The 25,202-nt window shown below is 41.5% G+C and overlaps 2 protein-coding genes across 5 annotated transcripts; both read right to left on the reverse strand.

The window, feature by feature from the left end:
* Positions 1–128: 128 nt before the first annotated feature.
* Positions 129–1,739, reverse strand: LOC117583557 (solute carrier family 25 member 45). 2 transcript variants are annotated; one of them, XM_034271920.1, is made up of 5 exons: positions 1,591–1,739; positions 1,143–1,255; positions 852–1,092; positions 678–792; positions 129–623 (listed from the first exon to the last, which is right to left on the reverse strand). In XM_034271920.1, the coding sequence occupies exons 1-5, from the start codon at positions 1,634–1,636 to the stop codon at positions 215–217; spliced, it is 924 nt and encodes a 307-aa protein (XP_034127811.1). In that variant the 5' UTR covers positions 1,637–1,739; the 3' UTR covers positions 129–214. The 2 variants fall into 2 exon arrangements, with proteins under 2 accessions (XP_034127811.1, XP_034127813.1); XM_034271922.1 differs by lacking the exon at positions 1,591–1,739 and having other exon boundaries at positions 852–1,075.
* A 1,289-nt stretch (positions 1,740–3,028) lies between these two features.
* LOC117583556 (serine/threonine-protein phosphatase 2A 56 kDa regulatory subunit epsilon isoform) lies at positions 3,029–24,993 on the reverse strand. 3 transcript variants are annotated; one of them, XR_004573801.1, is made up of 10 exons: positions 24,770–24,993; positions 9,170–9,483; positions 8,238–9,102; positions 7,967–8,166; positions 7,707–7,901; positions 7,450–7,640; positions 7,051–7,384; positions 6,755–6,984; positions 6,205–6,688; positions 3,029–4,166 (listed from the first exon to the last, which is right to left on the reverse strand). XR_004573801.1 is itself a non-coding variant. In XM_034271919.1 (7 exons), the coding sequence occupies exons 1-7, from the start codon at positions 8,377–8,379 to the stop codon at positions 6,370–6,372; spliced, it is 1,611 nt and encodes a 536-aa protein (XP_034127810.1). In that variant the 5' UTR covers positions 8,380–9,102; the 3' UTR covers positions 5,098–6,369. The 3 variants fall into 3 exon arrangements, 1 of the variants encoding a protein (XP_034127810.1); XR_004573800.1 differs by lacking the exons at positions 9,170–9,483; positions 24,770–24,993 and having other exon boundaries at positions 8,238–8,769; positions 8,842–9,102; XM_034271919.1 differs by lacking the exons at positions 3,029–4,166; positions 9,170–9,483; positions 24,770–24,993 and having other exon boundaries at positions 5,098–6,688.
* Between the last annotated feature and the right edge of the window lie 209 nt (positions 24,994–25,202).

Genomic DNA, 25,202 nt, shown 5'->3' on the forward strand with positions numbered 1-25,202 from the left:
GCCATTGTGAACTAACAATTTGTGGCCAAACGGTAATTTTTCTCTGCAATATCCTAGTGGTCGTTAATGGGTTAATCCATGCCCAAAATATCGGTATAATTGACAGCCTATCGTTGTCCAATTTCTCGTTGCGATTCAAATTGTTTTATTAGCAAAATAAATATATAATAAATATATGATTATAAGTAGTAAGTATAAAAACTAGTTAAAGCTCTTAATCACTTGCAACTAAGCCCCCTTTATCATACATCTGACACCACTCCAGAGCGTATTCGTACCCCAAGAAGGTGGCCGCATTGAAGGGCACCGCCCGAGCCACCAGCATCCAGCTGCCGCGGAAGATGCTCCTCCAGCCGTAGGCTCTGTAATTGACCTTCACACAGTGGAAGATGCCGCGGAATTTGTGGTTCTCGTCGGCCTGCATCAGCGTCTTCACGACATCGAATGGAATGACACAAACCCAAGAGATAACCCCGGCCCAGGCGCCGGCCAATGTGGTGATCAGCAGATTCACATTCGAGCCATCCGGATGACTGCGCCGCTTGCGCACAAAGTCGCGTTTGTTCAGGTAGTCGACGCCCTGACGGTAGGCCAGCATATAGATGCCATACGGCAGAACATCGCTGTGGAGAGACTCGAATTATATGGAGTACTTTCGCAGGACTCTGTCCACTTACCGACACATCATGGGCAGGAGACCGCGATAGAGACCAGAGAGGCCGTCAGCCTTGATTATCCTCTTGAATGTGCCAAAGGCTGTGCGTCGCTGGCCATAAAGGTAGTCATTATAATCTGTTGAAGCAAAAAGATTAATCAAACTCTTTCGGCAAGGGAAGAACTCCACCACTCACAGCATTGCGTCTGCAGTCGGACCTTTATCAGCTCCATGGGACAGGCGATGAAGGACTGCACGAATCCGGCTACGGATCCAGCAAGGAACATGTTGTGGTACTCCAGCTGCTCACGCTGGTAGTCGCTGTGGCACACCTTGCGCAGCTGTCGCAAATGGTTGCCATAGATCCCAAATAGCAGCGAGTTGATGGCGCCCGTCGAGATGAACGGGAAGAACATGCCCCTGTAGAAACCGTTGATCTTAAAAAGGATTGCTGACCGGCCAGTCCTCTGCGCACCCAACCACTTACCCCATTGTTGCGCCTGTAGATCTGATGGATGGCCGTCTGGACGGAGGAGTTGGATGCCTGCTGCCATACCTTGATCGTGTCCAGCGGATGGGCCACCAACACGCCGCAGGCTCCTGTGTGGATCAGATTAAATGTCAATTAACATTCCCATCATGTCGAGCACATGACCAGCGCACATGGGAAATAAGGGGGAGAGGGCTATCAACACATGTTGCATGTTGCCGAGTGCCAAATAATTCAACTACCGCACACAGAAATAAGCCTCGAAGATCAGGGGCGCCGCACGTGAACTTGACCATGGCGCCCGTCGGCGGCTGCGGCTGCGGCTGCTCTCCCCAACAAGTGGCACACAGATGGCAAACAGCCATTGCGTCATCCGTTCCCAAGTGCAACTCGCAGCTCTCCCAACTCTTTGGAATTTAATTTTTGTTTATCCTTTTTTACTTACCACCAAAGCATCCAGCCACGAAATCGCAATAGTTTTCCCACTTCATCGAGGATGATGCCCGAAGGACGGTGGCAACTTTGAAAATTGATTTTTCTCGCTTTGCGTTCGACTGCACTTGGCGACGGCAGCGACCAACTGCATTCGCTAGCTTTTGTGTCGTTGTTGCCAAAGCTCAAAAGCTGTGAGTAGCAAAATGCAACAGAAAACGTGACTTGACGGGGGGATACCTATTACACAATCGCAGCGGATAGCACAGGCCTTAAGTGATCTCTAAAACGATTTTCCTGTTGCTTTCCGATCAGTAAGAAATACAATTTAAATTATGGTCATTTTAAAAACCCTTTCAGCACAGTAATGGATATCAAAAATCTTTATCTTACGCTGCTGCGTTATACCCTTTTCTCTACACAAATAGTACAGGGTATTGAAAAGCTTTCAGGCCTTAAGACAAAAGCTGAATGCCACATAACCTTCTCAGCACTCTGATTGCATTCAAAATAAAACAAAATAATTTGTTATATTTTTTATTTATTAATTTTTTTATTGTTGATTGATCTCTTTGCTTCTTTTCTCTCCGCGTTCATGTCCTATCATCCTCATGCATTTTGTGTGTTTTTTGTTTTTTTTTTCTCATATTATATTTTACTTTTTTATTCTTTTTATTTTTTGGTTAATTCTGCTTGCAGCTAATATTTGTTTTTTGCAATTGTTTTTTTTTTTTACTTTTCTGCTGCTCTTCTGCTGCACATTTATTTTGCCCTTAGGTTTGTTTTTCCTTCTTCCCTTTTCATTCTTCATTCGCCTTTCATTCTGTTTCTGGAGTTACGAAAGCAAATCATCAACTAAAAACCTTTGTTTTGTTTTGTTTTTTTCTTTTTCGAATGCTCTTTTGTATATATAATTTTTGTTTTTATATATATTTATGTATATATACCTACATATATATATATATATATATATATTATATATATTTATTCCCATTGATTTTCGTGTGTAATTATAATTTACTTCTTTATATTTACTCTCAGCATAAGATTTTGTTTAGTTGTGTGATTGAGTGACTTTGATGTGTGTTTGTGTGTGTGAGTGTACGTGTGTGTGTAGTACAGTGTGCCTTCAATCCATGAAAACATATCGAAATATCCTCTCTCGCACAACACTGTCCTGGAGAACAGAACTAAAAGTTTAATAATAATAGCATGTGTCATCATCATCATCATCATCATATACGATAGGTTTGCTTTTCTTTTATACAAGTCTAGAACATAAGAAAATACATAATTCACTTCACATATATTTCTTCCATTATCCTTTATCCTTTACGCTTCCTCTCTCTCATCAGTATCCTCATTAGTATCCATAGTATTTTGTATTTAAATTGTTTTTAAGCGCTTTAACTATTCTTTTTTTTTTGCTCTTATTGTGGTTGTGATTTTGTTTTTGTCTTCTTTAAGTTTTTGTTTAATGCATTTATTTATTTACTTTTTGCAACGTTGTTAATGCGACTTTATTCTTTTAGTACACTTCTTTAGTACAGGGTTGTTTGTTGTTTGTCTCTAAAAGTACTTAACGAGTTTTGCTTTTGCATTTTTGCTTACACCATCATTATCATTCATCATCTGTCGCTTAGCCCGGGTCCTAAGCATACTGGCTACTGGCTACTACATTTTAACATGCTCGTTTTATAGTTTATACATAGTACATATAAATACAATAATAGAAACTATAGTTAAGTTTACCCATACAAGTTCTTGAAAGCAGACACTAAAACCGATTGATTAACTCAGGGTGCAACGGAAAACGACAATCACAAGAATACAAAAACGGAACGCAAATTATATAAATGTTTTTTTTTTGTTTGTTTGTTTGTATGTGTGTGTAACCTATATATATATATACTCGTATTTGAAGGGACACTTATGCTCGTCTTTAACGAGTATGCAATGTATACCTACTATATATCATCCATTTTTGTGTTCATTTTTTCTTCTTTTCAACATTTGTTTTTTTTTTACATTTCCATCATCATTCGCTCTATATAATAATGCTGGTTTTTTTGTTGTTTAAATTCTGATTGGCATCCTATGTGAGCTTCTTCAAACATTAACTAGAGATGGATGCTATAGGAGGGGAGGAGGGAGGGTCTAGTGCTAGTATCTGTGGCGAGTGAACTGGAGTGATTTATGGTTTAGGAATTTTACGAGATATTTCTGTGTTGCTTCGACTCTCTCTCTCTCTCTCTCTGCGGTCCTGTTCCTTGGTGTTTGGTTTTTCTTTGTGGTTTGTGTCTTTAGAGGCAGTTAAGACCTAACATCTGTGTGTGTCTGTCTATTGCTTATCAAATGGCAATTACTATCCTTGGCTGTTAAATCTTTAGCTTTCGGTTTTAATTTCGTTTAATTACACGCTAATATAAAGATGCAAAACCTTCTTACATACGTTGCTTAGTATTTAGGCCATATAGGTTCTTCCTCAATTTCCATTCTTTTCTTTTGTATTCCCTTCGACTCCTCCTGCTCCTGTAGTAGATGCCTGCCTGTCGGCCTCCCCGCTCTCTCTCTCTCTCTCTCTCTCTGCTGCTGCTTTCATATTCCGTGACGTTTTACAAACATATTTTCCATAATAATAACGCTAACGCTGTATTTTTTTCTTAGTGTTTCCTCTTGTTTTTGCATTAAAGATGTAATATGTATACAGTATATGGTGTATATTAACTCACGATTCACAGACACAATTATCTTTAATATTATATGAACTTTTTCTTTCGCGATTGAGAGCAATTCCTTCCACCCTTCAGTAGTAGAACTCGTCGTCTCTCCTAGTTTCCTTTCCTATATGTACTATAATGCATGCTTCTATACTTTGTAATGGGCGTGAGAGTTGAATGAACAAACATACATTATGCATAGTATATTTTTGTTAATATATAAATTTTATATATTTTTATTTCAATAATATACGAGTGCGGCTAAGTGAGTGTGTTGGTTTTTGTTTGTGTGTGTGTGTGTGTGTGAATGAAAAAGGCTGGGGAAAGCAGTCCATTGGCAGTCCTCCCCCCCGACAAGTTGTTTTCCACCTTAGCTACATTTATTTACAAATGAAATTATTGTTGTTTTGTTGTTTTTTTTTTTAGCAAATCGAATGACAATTGTGCGCATTTCTATGAAGAAATATAAACCAGAGAAAATAGTTTCGAAATTAATGTTCTGGAAACTGAAACTGGACCGCTTTCCACAGAGATATATCTTTTGTGTGTGTGTGTGTGTGTGTGTATATAGGATGGATATATGTAGTTATCGCATATAGTAGATGACAGTTTTTAATTTCCAAAACCGTGTTACTCTTCTCTGCAGACGCACATTTGCTTGCTTGGTTTTTTGTTTTTACAATTCATAATTTCTGTTACTGCCCCAGCACTACCTTCTCCTGCCTTACGTACATACATTTCTATATAGATCCATCAGTTATGGGGTATATATATTTCTGTACTTAATCATATGTATAGATTTTTCTGCCAGCTGCTATCTGCTCTCTTTCTAAACGGCTTGCTAAAACATGTTTTAAGCGTTGAAGGGGGTCGAAATGTTTGGAATTTTCTGTATGTTTGAGAGAAGTCTTCACGGAGTGTGTATGTTGTGTGTGTTTGTGTGTGCAACACTTAAAGCTAAGTAACAAAGTTTCGTTTGCATGGATGCGCTGCATTTTATATACAATTCAGGGACTAAGACACGCTGTTCGATCTATGGAGGAGCTGTGTGACAAAAAAAAAATCCAGGGAAATCAATCGAATCCATCATTAGAGCAGCGCAGCTTTCAAATATTTTACACACAGTGAACATTTAGGTGATATTTCTTTTAGCAAGTGTTTTCCTTTTTCTTTTGTTTTTTGAGTATGGGGTATGGGGTATGGGGGATGGCGCTGATCTATATGCTAAGGTAGGGCCTTCTAGTTAGCAGTAGTATGTTTTAGTAGTTAATAATATTCAATGCTCTTTCTTTTACATCAACAATCAATCAATCAATCAATCATAGTTATAGTTATCGGCTCTCTTCTGCTTTTTCACTTACTAACATGATTTTCTCTTTATTCAACTTGGGTTTTCCTTTTTGTTTTTAATGCTTAAACGTAATTAATAATATTTTCCTTCTTTTTTTAATATATATATTTATATGTGTCTGTGTGTGTGTGTGTGCGCGGGTGTTTATGTATGTGTTTGTTTCTGTTGTGTGTGTAGGTGTGGTGTGTCGTTTGTGTAGCTGTAAGATACATTATTTATATAGATTTCCATTGATGCCGCACTCGACGAAGCTTTTGCTCTCCTAACATAACACACACACAGACAGGGGCTTCTGCAAACGCTATAGCTATCGCTCTTACTCCCGATTCCGCTTTCCATTCTGCTTCCACTCCTACTCTCATACTTCCAACCTGCCTCTCAACAGCCGCTCAAGCATCCTCCTCCTCCGCTGACGACCGCTTGGTTGGTGTCTTCGTCAATCGAGTATACATTTTAGTTGTTTGTTTTTTTTTTCATATTTTCTTGTGTTTAAAGTTTAGCATATGTATGTGTTTTTGTTTTTAGTATAACTATTTATCGCCTCTCTCTCTCTCACTGTCTATCCGTCTGTCTCTTGTCTATCTGTTACGTGTGGGATGTGGAACGATAGATGCTTTTACGTGTTAGCCAACGGACTGCGCTTTACGGCTCTCGTGTTTTTTCATTATTGTTAGTTATTTTTCGGGCGCATGCCTTGCGTTTTGCGTGTGCTGCTGGCTGTTTAGTTGTCCGCCGCCTTATCCTGTTTGATTTTTGCATTTGTGGTCGCAGGATTATTTTCACCGCCGGCGCCGCCGCTGGACAGACTTCCGCTGCTGCTGCTATTCGACTGCTGCTGCTGATGAGAGTTAATGGCGGCTGTGCTGCTGGTTGGTGGCTGCAATTGGGAGGACGTGGACGCCGCCGCGTTTGATGATGAAGCGCTGTTCGATGCATTCGCAGCAGCGCTGCCGCCTGCGGTGCGCCCATTAGAACGATTCGATTCGAGTTCGTGCAGCTTCTTCCACAGTTCCTCGCGATCGCGTTCACGTTTCTTTTCCCTAATGGCAAACAATTACAAAATATTATTTATATGCAAATATGCAAAGAAATGTCTTCAGTCATACTTTTGCCTCTCCGCCTTGTAGCTGGAGGTGAGCTCATCGAACAGCTTTGAATTCATTTCCATGAATGTTTTCAATACATTATAGACGAGCGCCACAATGGTCTGGTTCCAGTGCTCCTTGCTGATGCGATATAGAGCCGGGAACATGATGGGCATAATCACCGCATTGTTCTCCTCAATCAGCGACATGGCATACTCATTATTCCACAGATATAGAGCGCGTTCAGCAACCTAAAAGGAAAAGGATACCAATTATAAATTGATTTATTTTGTGAATGAATGAAAAATATCTTTTACCTGAAAATGTGGACTCGAGACACATTTGGCAATCTGCCGGAAGAGCGGCTCCTGTATCTTGACAAACTGCGGCGGATCGATCACATCGAGTATCTCCTCAATTTCGCCCAAGAACATGACCTCCTTTTGGGAACACGTCTTTGGCCAGAATTTGAGCAGGCCCCGCACCACCGGCTCGGTAAGGAATGGATCCTTCTCTAGGAATTGTACAATACAATATGCCAACTGTGCATGATATAGCGATAGGCATTTGACTTTGTGCAGCGGCAACAGAACCTTGACCAAAAACTGTTTATGCTCAGCCTTCAGTGGCAAGGCAAAGCCATTGATGATGCTAATAGAGGTGGAACATAATGGATTAGCAAAGGAATAAAGCATAAATTCACTAGTTTGACTTACCTGCCGAGTATTTCCAATAGTTCGCCTACACCATTGAAATGCTCCGTCTCGTAGATGAATCGCAAGAATATGTTATTGATTTGTTTTCGTATAAAAGCGCGTAATCCTAAGAACTTCCCATAGATGCGATGCAACACCGTCTTGAGAAAGTCACGCTCGCGTGGATCCTCAGAGTCGAACAGTTCCAAGAGCTACCAGAATAAAAGTCATAATATTATACGAAAGACCTTCCATTAAGGCATTCAACTCCAGCGCACCTGCAAGACAAACTTCTGATCGATCACACGCTTGCCAATGGTTGCTTGGAAATCCTGTGATTCCAGGAAGCGTAAGAACACCTCATACACCAGCTGAAGGTGGGGCCAGGAGGCCTCCAATGTTGGATCATCCTCCTCGGGATCAAAGTCGGGATTCTCGCTGGGCGGCAGTGTGCGAAATAAGTTGCAAGAAATCTGCATAAGAAGTTTAAGATTTTATTATGACTTTTCCGTTTGAAATTTTCTCTTTTTTCGCGTACCATGCGTATTATTTCCGGATAGACCGGTTCCGTAAGCACACCGCGCCCATGCGTTATATAGGTGGATAGATCATTGAGTGCCGCCCGCTTGATTTCCTTGCCCTTCAAGTCCGTGACGGGATCCATAAAGTCAAATGATACGCAGCACTGACGCAACTTTCGTATAAAAAGCTCCTCCTGTTCGAGGCTGGAGCAATCGGCTAAGCACAAAATAAAGATAAGACATTTATTAAAGGGTATTCGCAGGGGATAAAAGAACTTTCGAGCTTACCTTTTAGCGGCGGCAATTGCTGCAACTCAACATCCTGTGAATTTCTGTAGCGCGAGGAACCTTGACTCTTTTTACCCTTCTTTTTGAGTGAACGTTTGGCGAACGGGTCGATTCGATCCACAAACGTGCCCCCCGATGACATCTTTTCAGATTTGGGTTCGTTTGAATCGATGGCGGTGGTGGTCTCCGTGGCTGTCTGTGTGGTATTCAGCTTGCCGGCTTTATATCGAACGTTTGCCACAGAAAATTGATCGGCTGCTGCACCACCTGCACCTGACCCACCTGCAGCTGCACTCCCAGGTGCTGCTTCTGCTCCTCCTTCCCCCTCGTCTCCGTCGCCGTCTTCGCCTTCGAAATCGCTTCGTAGGATCTCGACTGGTCGTTTGTTTCGCGACTTGCGTAGCCAACCGAAAATTTTATGTGTTATGTTGGCGACTTTTGCAGTAGAGTTTGGCGTCTTGCAGTTGTTTCCTCGACCTTTGGTTAAGCCGCTACTGCTGCTGCTGGTGCTGCTGCTGCTGCTGCTGCCGCTGCCACCGACGCCTATGCAGAGCTTCTCCTGTTCAGCTTCAGCTGCTGCTGCTGCTGCTGTTGTTCCTGTTGTCCTTTGCTGCTCCTCGAATGGCAACAAATGCTGTGATGTTGGATGTTTCTCTCTGTTCAGTATACCCGTCTGCTGTTGCTGTTGTTGCTGTTGCAGTTGTTGCTGCCTCTGTTGCTGTGTTATGTTGATGGCGGTGTTGAAACGGTAGCGACTTATCTTGACATTTATCAACCAACGTCTGCGGGTGGCATGAAATGTATCTGGCAACTGCTGCTGCTGCTGCTGTAGTTTTGCTTTAAATTCGTTACAGTTGTATTTACACTGCAAATCAATTATAAATCAATTAATTAACACGAAAATCGAGTGATTGAATTATGACCAAACTCACCTGTTTCTAGATTTCCGTTCTGTTTGCTGCTGTCTGCTGTTGTTGTTTTCAGGTTCTTGTTGTTGCTGGAGGGATTGTTGCACTGTTGCGCCTTTCTGACTTTATTTGTGGATAATACTCTCGCGTCTCGCTTAGCTTCTATGTTGCTGCTTCTGCTTCTGCTTCTGCTCCTAAATGGCACATCAATTTTTCGATTGAATCTTTCACATATTCCTCTAGCTGCACTCTCTCTCTGCGTACACTGGCTTTTGCGAGCTCTTCTCTTCTGTCTTGTTGCTTCTTGGTTTATTTTGTGTTTTTTGGCATCACATGCACTGCAAAATACAATAAACGAATTGATATTTAAAAGGTTTTTCAGATAGTTAGCTCCAGCTCTATTTATCAAGGGTAGGCATAGAAATTGCTATACGAAATTGCCATCACAAAACCACAAAAACAAAGCCGCAAAACGAAACTCTGATAAAAAAAAAAGAGAGGCGGGGAAATACATGAAGGTTATATCTAATCGTAGCTCTTTTTTACAGGTGTGCTTGTGTGTGTGTGGGGAACTGTGATTTCTTTGTGCGGACAGATAAGAAATATTTGATAGGAGGATAGGAGCACAGAGACGTATCAGCCAGTGGGGGAATTCACTTTCCCCCGAGGAAAAGCAAAGCCAACATGTTGTTGCCAGGCAAAATGTCGCTTAAGCTTAAGCCTCTGATTGATTTGATTTGATTTGATTGATTCGACAGATGATTGGACATTGCAGCCAACAATTTACATGCCCCCTAAGGGGAGCGAACATTTGACTGAAAACTAGGAAAACGTCTTGCCGCAGAGCCGCACAATCCTTGACGCAAATGCCAGGCAGCAGGACGCAGTCAGCGTTTAATTAAATTTTCACATTCCACTTTGATTCTCATTTAAGCGCGTCCTTTTCCCCCCCGGAAAAAGGCATTGACCGGAAACACTAGTTGGTGCGGCAGATAGGGCGGCGGCTGGCTGTCTACTCGAAGGAAATGTAAAGCGGAAATTAAGACAGAAATGAAGGACATAGCACCAGGAGCAATAAGAGCTGATGGTGGTGCCCATTCATTTGCATGAACTTCAATTTCAATGCAGTGGCAAGTCACGCAGTTTTCACTCGGCAGGAGAAACTCGTTTCACACACAAAAATTTGCACACAAAAATGCAAGTCAAACCTCGGGCGGGCAAGTCCGTGGCCCACAGTCAATTCCCTCGGCAAGTAAAAAACGTGTTAAACATGGCCAACACACACACCCACACACAGATACACACAGGGACTGGCTGTGTAACCACAAGGCGTACGAGTGACAAACAGGTAAATGCGATCAAACTTGGCCAACAGCTGCCTGGCTGCTGCCTGCCTGCCTGATGGTAATGGAAACGATGCGTGGGCGCGTCGCTATGACAAACAAGCAAACGCCTGCATGTATCAGTGTGTGTGCGTGTTGGCCAACCGGAACTGGCTGGAAGAGAGAGAGAGTGGCACACAGTGAAAAAGTTTGCACAGCTGCCTCTTATTCCAGCCACATTTTATACGCTGCTACCACGAGCTGCAGGGTATGTAAGGGAGTATGCTAAAGGGGTATGTAAAACGGTGGAACCTACCCCATAAATATCTATAATATATACAGACTATATTATACAATATAAAGCTAACATAATTATTGTTTTCTTTTCAGTTTTTTTTTTTAAGTTTTATAGATATTTTCTTTCTTTTTCGTGGCATTATAAATAATAATATTATCTGGCTATTTTCAAGAATTCAGTGCAATCAGACAATTTGTAATACTCGTATGTTGAGAAATGTGGTTCCCATAATTTGAAAGAATACGTATTTTCCTTTTTTCCAGAGCTATAAAGCTACTATCAACCTATCTGCCATAAATCAGCACCATAAAACAAAGCATAGATAACTCTTAGGTATCTAACGTTCCACACTGTCCCCCACCTTTTGATTTACACTTTTCCCAGTGCAATAAAATTGAATTTTCCACTGAATATACATACAATATACAGCTCATCAGCTTGTTTACACACAAAGTTTTTGTTTGCTTTTTCGCAGTGTCTTTGGTTTAATTTATCTGAATAACCTTCGCCGTGGGAGGTCGAGCCCCTGTGTACATAAAACAGTAACAACAACAGTAACATCATCCAGTGAACCCCATCGTGACATTTAATAGATCGGATAGATCGGCGGAGATAGCGAAATCTAAGGCACAAACTTGGGATGGGCTGTGCTTGTGCCATTCCATTCCATTCCATTCATTTATTATGCTATTTTATATACACATAAAAGGAAAGCATCAGCGGGGACCCCAAAGAGAATTCCAAGACAAATGACCAACAACAAAAACAACTAAAACAACAGCTGTAGAGCAGCACAATGAATGGTTGACCATTAGGCCTGGGAGTGGGACATTCCCATTCCCTTCCCCCTTTAATCGGTGGGTGTTTCTAAGTGTGTGTGTGTGTGTGTGACCTTATGACATTATTTACTCTGCAGCGAAAAAACAAATAAACAATAATACTTTGTAGAGAGGGCCAAAAGTTCAGGCCCATCACATATTATCCATAGAAGAAACATAAACTAGAGGGAATAACCGAATTTTTGGATACCCTTGAGGAATTTTTTGCATATCAATAGATTCATGGACAAACCAAGGCTATATCCATTTGGTAAATTATAGCTGATCGAAAACACCATGCAAGCATTATTGGGTAGAATCCACGTTCATCAGTCAATCATAATACCCCTTAAAAAATGAGCACTCACTGCATAGGCATATAATAATAAATGGACAGGGCGGCTGCGACTCCCACAAAATATAATGAGACAAGTTTTTGCCTCTTCTGCGCTCTCTCTCTCTCACTCTGCTTCTAGCTTATATTCTTCTCTTCCATTCCATTATGTTTCGCTTTTGTTTTGTTTTGCTTTGTTTCGCTGTTGTTTTCGTGTTGGCATTTGTACGATTTTTCGCCGCTTTACAACCAACAAATGCGACGAGAGGCCGAGGCCCAGCCCCACTCATCGTGTTCGCCAGTCGCCCGGCCAGGCCATCTAATGACTAAGCCACTCGCCTCGACCCACGAACCTCAACCTCTAGCCCATCCCCAGCTGTCGGTCAGACGCCCACTGAATGCCGGGGAAATTCTATTCCATTTCCACACTCACAGTCCAAGTCCACACCACTGGCCGCTCTTCTTCGGTTTCTCTTTGTCACGATATATTTTTGACGCATGTCTATTGCGTCGTTTCGTCTTTTTTAAAGATAATCAATAAGCCACAAAACTGCTTCGAGGCTTGGAATTGCTACCAAAGATTTCTGTCAGCAGACTTTCGTCAATTGTCGCTGGCTTTTGGCTTAAATTCAAGCGAAAACCCTGACCTACACGTAACCCACTCTTCCTCCTTTGCTTATAATAGTTTTTATTGGTCGTATTTTTTTTATTGATTCATTGGTTTTTATTGCTTCTAAGAACTTTGACAAAGAACTCAACCAATCGATAGTTAGTAACAATTTTTGATATATTTTATTGCCATCAAACATTGTCTGGGCGCACTTATGAAATGTAATTTACTTTTAATTCCTTTATTTTTGATTATTTATGCCAATAATGAGTTCGGGTTAACTAACATTGAGTATCAAATTTTTACTGGAGAGAAGATATTTAAACATTTTTTCTTGCATCTCAAAGACTCTTCCTCATAAATGGAATCACAATTTTTAAGTGCCACAATCTTTATTGGGAACCCCTAGGAAATATGCTTGTACGTACACATTTGATAATTGCTTTGCTTTGCTGTGGTGGCGCTTACTGTTCCGGGAAAATATCACCACATATCCATAGAGTGGCGTCAAGTGCAAATATTTAATGAATATGTTTCAATTGATATCTGGAAATGGCAGCTCATGTTTACACGACGACTCGACATTGTGGTGGCAATTGAGAATCAACTATTTGCTATTTCTATTCAAATAAACGTCAATATACCAACGTCAATATACAAATAATGAATTGCACAACTCCAATCTCCTTTTCGCCATGGTAAAAGATTATTCAGCGTGTTGCTGCTAAAAAAATATAATTTAAAACGATTTAAATTTGTGTTAAAATTAAATTTTCCCGTGTATCAAGTATTTTTCATAGAAATTGATAAGCCTAATTGAAAATTTCATGTATTTTTGCTGGAGTTTATATGAAATTCCCCTAGGGGCTTTCATCATATTTGTGACGATTATTAGGTGAAAAGTCTAAGCTTTTTGCACAGGAAAAGCAATGATAATGTCGCACGAGAGATGATAAGCACAAAAGTCCCTTTACCGCTACCTCGACATCCGCTGGCGCCACCCCCTTCGTTCCATCATGGGGGGCCGCGTGTTGGGAAAAAATTGCGCACTGTTTTCATTTTCGCTTTCGCTGCGCGTACTTGAAACGTGTCTCAGGAACTGCATGCGGGGGAAATGCATGGAAAAACTACGCAGTAAAAATCTTCGTTGTCCATGGAGCGAGGGTGAGAGGGTGGTGGTGGTGGGTAGGAGATGGAATCTCACACCCTAAACAAAAATCCTCACACGAGAGGAAGGCGTTCAGAGGAAAGAGTTCATGGACGGATGAGAATTTCATTTCTCGTCAGCTGCAGAGCAGCAATGCATGACTGGAATGAGTGGAAAATGCTTACACAGTTTCCACAGTTTTTTTTTTGGGGGGAGGGTGGGAGGTGGAAGTTCTCTCCTCTGAGAAAATTACAAGCTGCGTTCCGTTGCGTGTTTGGAAATCTCTACTGGCGAGAGCATCTACAATCTCCATCATCCCATCCCATAATCCCGCATGCATGAAATTTATTTACGTCTCCACGCAGGGGCAACAATTATCGAGGAAAGCTACCGATCGATCCAAATGCGAATTGTGGGCTCCAGTCTTATTAAAATTTTCATCCATTGCGCATTGGAAATTCAAAACCTTGACCTCCCTTTGGTGGGATGTATCCCTCTCCGCTTCCTCTATGTGGCTGTGCCTCTGTGGCTGTATTGATATCATTAAATCAATCAAATCAGCATCCACCCATCGACATTTGCATATGCGAGTGGTGTGTATGCATGAATACATTGCAGGAGGCAAGCAAAGCCAACAGTTGGGGTAGATAAAGAGACAGAGCCACAGAAGAGCGGGAGGAAGAAGGAATATCCATCTGAGAGAATCAAAATGCAAATGTTTTGCGTGCATCTCATGTCACGTAGCACATCCCACAACCCAGCCACAATCTTTTCTCGAAGGTCTTTGCTTTTGCGGGATTTCCAAGCTTAGTTTTTTTCGCGTCGGTAAAATATTTCACACCTGTTTAAGTTCAGTTTGAAGATCACGCCATATTCCCATATTAAGAAAAGTATCTGACTGAAGTGGATTTTTTTTTCAATTTCACTCTCGAAAAGGCATCGGTGAAAAACGAATCGTGCAGCAGCATCTTCGACTGGTCTCTGCAAAATGCATATGCCAGGAAAACCAGGGAAATATGAGCCTTGTTTAATTTACATAAAGCTAAAGGAAAATGGAACAATAAGTTTTATATGATTTTGTGGCAGCCACAAGATAAAGGCAGAAGTGGGGGCTGCATGGAGGAGCAGCTGCAACAGAAGCGAAAGTTTTTCGCCACACGAAAGTGCCTCTCGCGGCTCGGCTGCTGCGTGTGGCCTGCCCTCAAGGCGCTACGCCACACACACACACACATCGAGGGGAAAACACATTGTAAATGTCATGTGGGTGGAATAGACCAGAGGACAGAGAAGGAGATGTTGAATCTGGTGGGTGGTCATCTGCTGCTTCTGTTATTTCCTTTTTTCATGCCTCACTCGACAGTTTCTGGGGGTGCCTGCATTTTTTATTTATTTTCTTTTTTTTGTTTATTTTTGGTTTTACTTTTTGCGCAGGCCCCAGACACCGAAAGCCTCCTCTAACAAAATTATAAGATCTAAATTTCAATGGGAATTGGGTCACTCCTCCTGGGAGGGAAAAACATATTGCAAGTAAAATGAATTTTAAATATTTACAGCACTCTCAAGGAGTCACACAAGTCGATAACAACAAGCGAGGGGGTTTTAGGGGGGGAACTGTCGGAAAAAGTTGGCAACTCGTTGGAAAATGTAACAGTTTTCACAGTTAAATGGCAGGCCAACAATCTCTCATTTTTGTAGCCGTCCAAACTATCGATTGATGCCCTGCCAAAACTATTAGAAAAAGGGATAGAGAGAAAGAAAGGGGGCAGAAGAGAGTAAACAATGAGGCTTTGTTTTATAACACAGCTTTGAAAGTTTACCGGTTCGCTTATGAGAAATTTGTACGTATAAAAAGGGGTTCAGAATTCATTCAATTGAATCAAAGAAAGAAGAAAGAAATCCAAGGATCGCAGGAGAGAAAAAAGTAAAACAAAAGAAGAACAAAAGGGAAAGGGTGCGGGACAGAGCAAGCAAATGAAACAAAAGAAAGCAATTCAAGGACTTGTCCCACTGCCGAGTGCTTAATGCATTTTAGTAATTCACAATTGACAAGCAGAGGGATTCAATTTATTGATAGGCACCACCACTTTACGAATGCCACACATCGGTGCCACATGCCACATGCCACTCCTGGCCAGCAAAAAGGAGGCACCAGAACCATCACCAGCCACCCTTGCCACACCTTGCCCCAGGCTGAAATAAAGCACCACACCAGCCAATTGCCAGTAAAAAAAAAATCCAAATGTAACCAACGCACGCAATGCGACATTGACACAAAGACAAAGGCAAATTGAACTGAAAATAGAAAAAAAGTAATAAAGGGAAAGCGTTAGGCTTCATAGCATTTGATACCCTAGCATACTCATGCCAAAGTCATGAATTAAAGGGTAACAAAAAATGTAATACTTTGATGATTAGAAATCAATAAGAACAGAATAAGTAACCTGGAAATATCGTTGCTGAAATTTCGTAATGATTTCTTCGTAAAAAGTCGGGATATGCATTCTAAATTCCTTTCTTAAAAACCTACAAAATACGTCATTCACAGCACTGGCAAATATCTGTAAATAATCATCGTACCCTTCTCCACGAAAGGATAATCAAAACCAAAAAATGAAAGACAGGCAGAAAGCAATGAAAAGGCTGTGAAAAAGCGTGGGCCGCCGACATTTATGGGGCACCAAAAATAGAACAGACAACTGCAGAACTTTTTACTTCTATTTTTGGAGTGCCACAAACAGAGGTAAAGTCAGACGCAGATCCGAGAACCCGACCGGACCCACCCATTGACTGGCAACACATTTTCCAACACCCGCACAAAAGGGCAATTATAATCCACGTGCGGATGTTGACGTCAGGAGAGCGATGCAACAACGCGGCAGCCTCCACTTGAAAACTGAACGATTTTCCATGTACACGTATTTATGTTTAATTATTTAAAGTGAAATGCGTTCAACGAGAGTGAAAATGGAAAGCTTTGCTCCGCACGCATTGAATACAGAGAGCGGAGCGAGAGAGAGGAAAACTGTGAGTAAGTTTCCTTGGAAAACCCACTCCATGGCACACACAAATGGGTCAAGCAGCAATTGGATGTGTGTGTGTGTTTTTCCTTGTAAATGATTAACACAGCCAGAGAACTCCAAAGAAAATGAATGAGATGCAAAGCGCCAGAGAGCAGGTGTAATTACGAGTAGCTAATGGACGAGTTTCAGTTAATTTGAGTGTAACCTTCGATGGCACATACATTTAGGCTGATTAGGGCTTAAAAGCTAAGATCTACAGATGGTATTGCGGAAAAGTATTCATAGATTTAGGATATATTCGATTCACGCCTAAAGACACGAGTAGTATTCGGAGCATTTTAGAAAATTTTATTGTAGGAGTATTCGTTCCGACAAAAAAACCCTTGCCTGTCGCAATTGAATGCTTCAGATAATTTCAGATCGTTAAACAGATAGTCATTTTAATATGACCAATTACTATTGTGCATATTCTTAAAAGCTTAAACACGTGAATGATAAACCGATACACGTAATTTGAGCTTTTGTTTGTAGAATATTCTTAGTTTGTGTTGTTCGTAACGAATGTGTCCGTTCGCTTAAGGCAATTTTGTACAGAAATTCAACGTCATCATATACGCATAACCATCTAAGAGAAATTTTCTAGCACGAATTTAACTTGCATCATCATTATCATTGCTATGAGTTACTTTGGTACTTAACTTAAAGCGTTAGCTAGTCTCTAATTGCACAGAGAGTACAGGCTTCTCTTCTTATCTGAGAGACTTTTTTCGGAGTGCCGTTAAGTAATTTGATTGGCACACATCTGTCATAGCTTCTAGTGCCGCACGCAATATGCCTTCTAGGGTTTACATAACGTCTAATGTAACTTATTGTTGGTGTTAGCATTAGAGGCAGAGGCAATGCCAAGTGGCAATGGAAAGTAGAAAGCCACGAAATTAGTTGACAAATGTACACAGAAGACGATGTACAGGCGACACAATGAAACACAAAGCTAATTGCATCAGGCGACGACTGGTTATGTTATGTGGCGGTTGGCATTGGTTGGGGGTGTAAAAACATTTCTTTTTCTTTTTCCTATGGGTAATACTTGAAATAGGGCCCAAAAGCAAGCAGGGCCCCAGAGCCAGAGCCAAAAGCTAAAGCCACAAAACATATGACGAAACCGTAAAACACGAAAGCAGACGAACCAAAACTCACAGCCTACAGCAGAGGGGAAGACATGGGATAACGAGAGATGAGACAAGACAAGAGACAACAGCAGTCACAACAATTTCCTCAATTTAATTAAATAATTAAGCGCAGAGGCGACACACACTGTGCGTCTGGGATGAGAGAGACACAACATTTTGACTAATTAAACAGAAAGACAAGAAAAAGAAACATAATATGGATGGCATTGTTGAAAATAATAGGAGAATGCAAATTTTTGGGGCATATTCAATTTCTTGTACAAGTGGTAGGAAGATACGACTGCATGTGCACCCAATTTAGAACTTGAAATAAACTTAATTAGTGGATCAGCGAATAAACAACATTTTCCACTCAAGACTATTCTGCCAGCTGCTCCCTTTATTCCTTCATTATCTTCATTCTCCCTATTTTACGCGAGCACATACAAACACACACACACACACACACACACACAAACGGCATGCGAGTGCAGTGACGATTCCAGCAAGCACCGTTATCGACTTATCTTGTATGGAAGATCATAAGATTTGTTTACACTATGCTTGGTTTTCGGTTGGGGAGTGTCAACGCATTCGGCAGAAAAGTTTGTAGTGTAAACAGCCTTACGGAGTGCGGTCTGCTCGAGCATCAAAGCGTGCTGGGAGAATTATTTTTCCCGTTTTCCCTACGTTTGTTCGTTTGTTATTTTTGCAACTAACAAAGTCGTGTCACATCAAAATATTCAAGGGCCCATGGGTATCCCAATTGTCATATCATCCTCAATAGTTTATATTTTCTGTGCACGAGCAGCCGAAAGCCGTCAGACGCCGACTTTCAGTTCAACGATTTCATTTACTTATCGCGTCTATAGCGTCACCAGCTCACCTATTGGGTATATAAACCACACCAATAAATATGTAGTACATATGGGAAGGTATTATATAGATTTATGGACGTTCTACTTTTTGTGAAATATATGCCACAATGCAAATTCAATGCCAAAGCATGGAAAATTTTCTATTGAAAAGAGCTCCCGGCCTACATCTCTCTAGTCTGCCTGTCCCTCTTTCTCTCTCTCTCTTTCCGCAATCTATTTTGCTGTATTTTTTTGTTGCTATTTTTTTAATTAAGAGATTTTGAGCTGTGATAAGCAGAAGGGAGGTTCTCTGTGTGTCTGCTGTGTGTGGGCGTGGCAGCCACCTAATCAAAAATCAGCACACAAAAATGTCGCATAAACAGTGGACTACAAAGACAATCAAATAGGGGACAGGGGGGCGCAACGCAATAAAAGAAGGAAAAATGTATCTCAGGTGAAAGATAAGATATGGCCATAAGGTAGGTGTTCTTGCCATCTGAAAATAAAAAGAAAAACAACAGAGAGACCACCGTTGATATTGTTGTTATTTGCCCCACCTTTGTGGACAAAATAGATATGAGGCGAGGGTTGGGGTTGGCATTGCACTTGTTTCAAAGCCAGAACCAAACCACTTCTCGGCCACTTGCGCTCTCTTGTCCGTGGTGGTTAAACACAAGTGTTAATTATTAATTGTGCAATGTGCGATACTATTTAATTGCTGCAGCTGTCCGTCTGTCGCACTGTTCCTTCGAGTGTTTTTTGTTTTTATTGATTTATGGGCCATGACGCGACTCGAGGCTTGTCCAAAACAGAAACAGAAGCCACACCAGAAGGACGAGGGGAGGAATAGTCATTGAAATACGATTTAACCCTCTCCGGTTGAATCCTACCCGTTCAAGGTCAAATTATTTCATCCACAGCTGAAGAATTTCCCCCACCAACGAAATTTCCATCTACTATTTATATTCTATAAATAAGCAGTGAAAATAAATTAAGAACATTACAAAAATACATTGAACTGCACTTGAGACGACGACGCACGGGTTTTGCGCCACAGGATGCCCCGCCGAAAAACGGAAATTTATTTACGGCCCCCTCCCCCATCTACCGTTCGTAAAAATATCAGCAAAAAGATTTTTCACTGGCACCCAAAAATTTGCCCCGCATCTAAAATTATATTATGAGCGATGAAAAACGTCATTAATTGCGGCAGAAAGGCAACAGCAGCAGCAGAGGAGAAAAGCGAAAGGAAAAGCTGAAAATACGAGTATGTCTTTGGCATAAAATGTGAAAATATTTCTACAGCAGCAGCCAACAGTCGGCATGAATGTACAAATAGTTTTTCCTAATGGGTTCTTGTGGTTTCATTTAGCACGTCTACTCTTGAGACACTGGAAACTGTAAAGTACTGCCACTCGGGGGTCAAACTAAATAAAATATGACAAGAATCTGCAATAAATAAAGTGAGTTTGATTGTAGGGTATTTTCACCATTGGTGTGCATCTAATTGTCTTTTTATCGGTCCACTTTTTGAGGCGTCTCTCCCACTTCTCGGTGGCTGCCAGACAGCAGCTGATTGTTCCACTCGTTAGCGAGGCGTGCCAGAGAAAAATGCAAACAAAATAAAACAAAGCAAAAATCTGGGGCCTGGCCGTAAAGTCAGGCGGGCCACTTCATGCGTCCGTTTGTCTGGCGGAAAGTGGGTGGGCGGGACAGGCGGCGGAAATCATCTAATTATAACGAGAGAAACATTTGCCCTCTGCGCTCAGGCGGCTGTTAATTTTGCTCCATGGTTAGCTTTTTCTATCGACTGAGTGCCGCCAAGCTGCATTCCAATATTACGAGTACTTTTCAGCTTCTCTAACAAACAAGTAAATATAATTTCGATTGAATTGCCAATAGAACAAACAAGAAAACACAAATATAGAAAGGAGCAGCGGTTCGCTCTATATTCCCAGAGTGTAGCCGAATCGAATTTAAGGAAAAACTTCTGCTGCTACTGCAATCAGATTGAATAACACATTTTGTGCCGAAAAAATTCAATGGAAAATGCAACGAAATGCAATTCGAAGGCTCCTCCTGCTGCTGCTGCTGCCACAATTCGATATCTCTTCGATGAGGAAAACATGTGGAAAACTCTGTGTAAATCAAGTCAATTTCAATGGAGTTGAGAGAAATATGTATATATTTTTGTGCTTTATTTTTAGAGCAGACGAGAGGAGCACCATTTTCCCTTCTTTAACGATGTAAACATGAGGGGAAACATGAAGCAGGTGGAGATGTTCCATGTGCTGCAGTTGGCTTCCAAAGGCAACAGAATTAGTGGCAAAAAGTGAGGTCAGTTATGTCAAAACAGACAGCAACGGCAAGCGAAAGAAAGGCACACAAATAAAGAGATGTTCATGCTCGTATGTGTTGGCCATTAAGGGGTTATAGCAGCAGAGACCCAGAGATGGGGAGTGCTGTGCCACAATTGACTTTAAACACGCTCTTTAACCGCTGCAGCCAGGCAGAAAATGTTGAAGTTGCAACCAAATTAACATCCGCAAGAGGTGAGCGAAGGGAGGGGGGATAATGTGCGTTCAACAAAAGGTGAACAGACGGCAAGCAGGTCGCCCCGGGCTGTTTGGGTAGGGATTTAATAGAGCTCCTCTGAGGAGAATGTGGAGCAATTTTCATATGTGGTGCCTCCCAGGGCATTTATGGACACAAATTCCGCTTCAGTGAAAACTCCAATGGAAAAGCAAATTGTCTTCAAGAGAGTGTGTGTCGCATTTATTACAGTTGACCGACTTGGTTAATTCATTTAAATAACTTGGAAATATAAACCCTCGAGAATGTGGGGGAGACAGAGAAACCAGTCGAGAGATGATGCAGAGAGAGAGAGAGAGAGAGAGAGTACTTAGGAGTGATTATAATAATCTTTATGTTCTCCGCTGTATATACACTGTATCTTCCAATAAGAATCGATGTTTTACCTACAGGCAATGCCTACGTGTGTACTTTTTACGTCAAAGCTCAGCCTGGGGTACTGGCAAAGAGAGAGCGGGAGAGAGAGGCGAATGACAACCCACACATGCACACATAAACACTCACACAGAGACAGACAGAGAGACATGCAGTGGGGCAGTAGTGTCGCATCGGAAGGCAGCTCCAGTCGGAATACCAAGTGACAAACTCGCTTGGGCTGGGGCAACCAAAACACTTGGATCCGGGGATCGATCGCAACAGCTAGAAAATAAACTCGAAATATCGTTGGTTCTGACTATTGCATACGCTCTACAAATGTTATCGTTATTTTTCGTTGTATTGTTCGGGCAGAACGCGAAAGAAACACCTTAATTGCAAGCAAGTCACGTTCAATTTGGGGGGAGATTTTCGTGGGGCGTGCTGGTCCGAGTATCATGAATTATAATAATTAATCCGTGTGTAGAGGGACAGCGATTTATTATGGTTAATGGTTTAATTATATTGTCAAACATTCGGGTATCGCAAGGGCCTTGTCACCTGTCCAACCTAAAGATCCGCGTATGGCCGGGACACTCCGCCCCCTGGACATTATTTACCATTTTGACACATTTATGTTAATTTCGAACAGTAGGCTCGACGAAACGAACACGTTCGCGCTAAGGCGCATACACACACACAGCGTGTGCCACTGTATGTGTCAATTGGAGAACTTGTTAATTTGTCGAGCAGGTTCTGGAACCGCCACCTCACCTCGCGGTCCGTTGTCACGGTCTCAAGATACGTATTCCCCCTTACCAGCGACTCAATCACTCAATCAATTAGAACCAGTTCTTTGTTCGACTGTTTGTTCTGTGCAAATCGAGAGATTGGAGACCAAAAAATGGATGTAAACTTCCGTTGTTGCCCTTACTCAAATATTTCATGGGAGGAGTGTAGATTGCAGTACAGTACCGTTATTCAACTGAAGAGTAGAGAGTGAAGATAGTCTGCATAGGATTTGTGTCGTCTCGCTTTGCCCTTACTTATTGACAATTTCGCACGCTATTAACCGTTATTGATCAATTCCGGTATGTCATACCTGTCTCGCTTTTCCCACTTATTGGCATACGGCGTCACGGGAGAACGTGGAGTACTCTCTTCTTATTAGCAGTTATTTAACTATTGTTGGTTTTGGGAGCACTGTAATTGAATTAAAACTGTAGTTTCGCGAGTATTTCTTTTTTTCTTTTTGCACAACGCAACGCGTAGTGGGATGGGGAGGAGAAGAAGATGCGGTGAGACAGATGGGGTCCAAGTGGGGTCAACACATGTAAATACGATGTGGCGTTAAGGCAAAACACACACACAAAAGCACAAAGCACTAAAGTGTGTGCGTGCGTGTGTGAAAAAAAAGAGGAAGACACTCGAGTGTGGGGAGACATGAGGTGAGACAATTTGAAAGCCAGAGAATGAAAGAGAGAGAGAGAGCGGCGCAGCTGTTTTGATGAGGCATTTTTCTCCTTTCAATAATTTTGCTTTACTTGATTTCGCTTAGATTCCCTTAGTTCTTCTGCACTAGATTAGGTAACTTATGTCTATATGAACATAATTCTTAACACATTTTTACTGTCCGACGATGACACACACACACACACACACACTTATCACAAATATGTATAGTTCATACACACACACGAGCGCACGAAGGCAGGGGAGAGACACAAACACAGGCACACACTCATTTAGAGGCGGCACACAGCAAGCAGCCAACAAAATCGATATTCTAAAAATAATATAAGTAAAAAATATACACAGTTATATATATATATATACATACATATATGCGTGTGTATGCATATATAAAATCCAAAAAGCAACTCAATTGTAGCCACACTCTCGTATTTGGGGCTCGTGTGTGCGTGCAAGTGTTTGAGTGTGTAATTACATATTTATTTATTTATTAAAACTTTGGAAACACTCCGAATTGCGTCTGGAATTTCGCCGCTTATACTGCGCACTTGAAAAATTTGCATTCACCACGAAATGATTTGGTATTCTTTTGTATTTTTGTGAGTTTACTTGATTTTAAGCTATGCTGTTAAAACCGATTAAACAGATTGCGGCGCTCTACTATACGGCGGGGGGAAAGAGTGCGGACTGTGTGGAGGTATAGAAGATTTCTATATCTTTCACAAAACCGACGAACGAAGGCGGCATACGCATACGGCAAGTGAGACGATATATTTTTTCACTTCTGCCGTTCACTCTCACGCTCTCTCCCACTCTCTTTCGCTGGGCTGCTAGCTCTCTCTGCTATATGTGTGTGTATATACTATACGGGGAGAGACCGACCGACCGCACACACAGAGAAACGAGTAGTACATGAAAATATTTTTTGTATTGTTATTGTTGTACAAACTTGTTGTTGCTGCTGCTGTTGTGGCATAGTAAAAGTGGCAAAAAATGTTGTAGTGAAGATTAAGGGGGGTTGCACACACAAAGTCACATACACACACACCGACGAGTCACACACGCTTCGGTGGGGAAATGTACGCTGGCCGCACTATTGAAAAACGGAAATAGAGGATGCAGTGGCATGCCAATATACCGAGCACTCATTTTACATATTTCAACTAACGATGAAACCGGAGAAAGATTCTTTTAAAAGGCATACATTTCGTTACCACTGTGCTAGATTTCTGGGTGAGAGCGTGGTGAGTTGTTGCGCGGCGTCTCTTTTCTCTCGGTCTCTCTCTGGCGTTCGGTATATTTGGCGATTCGCAGCACGGGCATACTGCAATGGATTCCTTACCGCCGTCGCCAGTGCTCACAAGAGCGATGTATCGAGGGCGATTGCCAAACAAAGCTATCGTCATCGATTTCTCTCACGCTTACGCTCCCTCTCTTGCGCTCTCTCCCTCTCTCTATATAGCATTCCACTAGCAGAATTTTTCCTTTTTTTGTTGGCTTTTTCGCCTATGTATTTATTTTTATATAATTTAGCACAATGTTTGGGCACTCACTGCTGACCAGAATGCGATGGAGCGGTGGGACTGTGGGAGGGGGGGACACACAAAAAAAGCGCTGCAAATACACACACCTCGAAATTATCTGGATGCACACACACAATCCTTTGCGTTGGGATTTAACAGCGACTGGCGCACGCACTGGCACAATTTCAATTGTAAATCACACCGGAATTATGTATTAACGCTTTTCGTTCGGTTAACGCGGCCGGTAGTTGTATTTTATGCGAGAAATATCAATTTTTTCAGCGGCAACTAGAATCGTTCACACAGACACCCGTAGAAGTGACGCCATCTTTGATAGCGGCCTGTACACGTTCAGACAACGATTGAGTGCTGCAAAATGCACAAAGAAATATATCGATATAACTTAAAAATTAAAACAATATAATATAATATAAAATCAAATTATTCAAAATTATAAATTATAAATTAAATTGATAATTTAATTTTTATATTGATAATTACATTTTTACATTGATAACCATCATGGACAGTATATTTTCA

Source organism: Drosophila guanche, unplaced genomic scaffold, assembly GCF_900245975.1.
Source record: "Drosophila guanche unplaced genomic scaffold, DGUA_6, whole genome shotgun sequence".
NCBI classification, from domain to species: Eukaryota; Metazoa; Arthropoda; class Insecta; order Diptera; family Drosophilidae; genus Drosophila; species Drosophila guanche.

Excerpts from the sequence above, each read along its gene's own strand:
- LOC117583557 (XM_034271920.1), bottom strand. The coding sequence starts at position 1,636 with ATGAAGTGGGAAAACTATTGCGATTTCGTGGCTGGATGCTTTGGTG. Across the intron at positions 793-851 it reads CCGACTGCAGACGCAATGCT|ATTATAATGACTACCTTTAT; the intron begins GTGAGTGGTGGA and ends TTGCTTCAACAG. Across the intron at positions 624-677 it reads CTCCTGCCCATGATGTGTCG|CGATGTTCTGCCGTATGGCA; the intron begins GTAAGTGGACAG and ends GTCTCTCCACAG.
- LOC117583556 (XM_034271919.1), bottom strand. The coding sequence starts at position 8,379 with ATGTCATCGGGGGGCACGTTTGTGGATCGAATCGACCCGTTCGCCAAA. Across the intron at positions 7,902-7,966 it reads ATCCGGAAATAATACGCATG|ATTTCTTGCAACTTATTTCG; the intron begins GTACGCGAAAAA and ends CTTCTTATGCAG. Across the intron at positions 7,641-7,706 it reads ATCAGAAGTTTGTCTTGCAG|CTCTTGGAACTGTTCGACTC; the intron begins GTGCGCTGGAGT and ends TTATTCTGGTAG.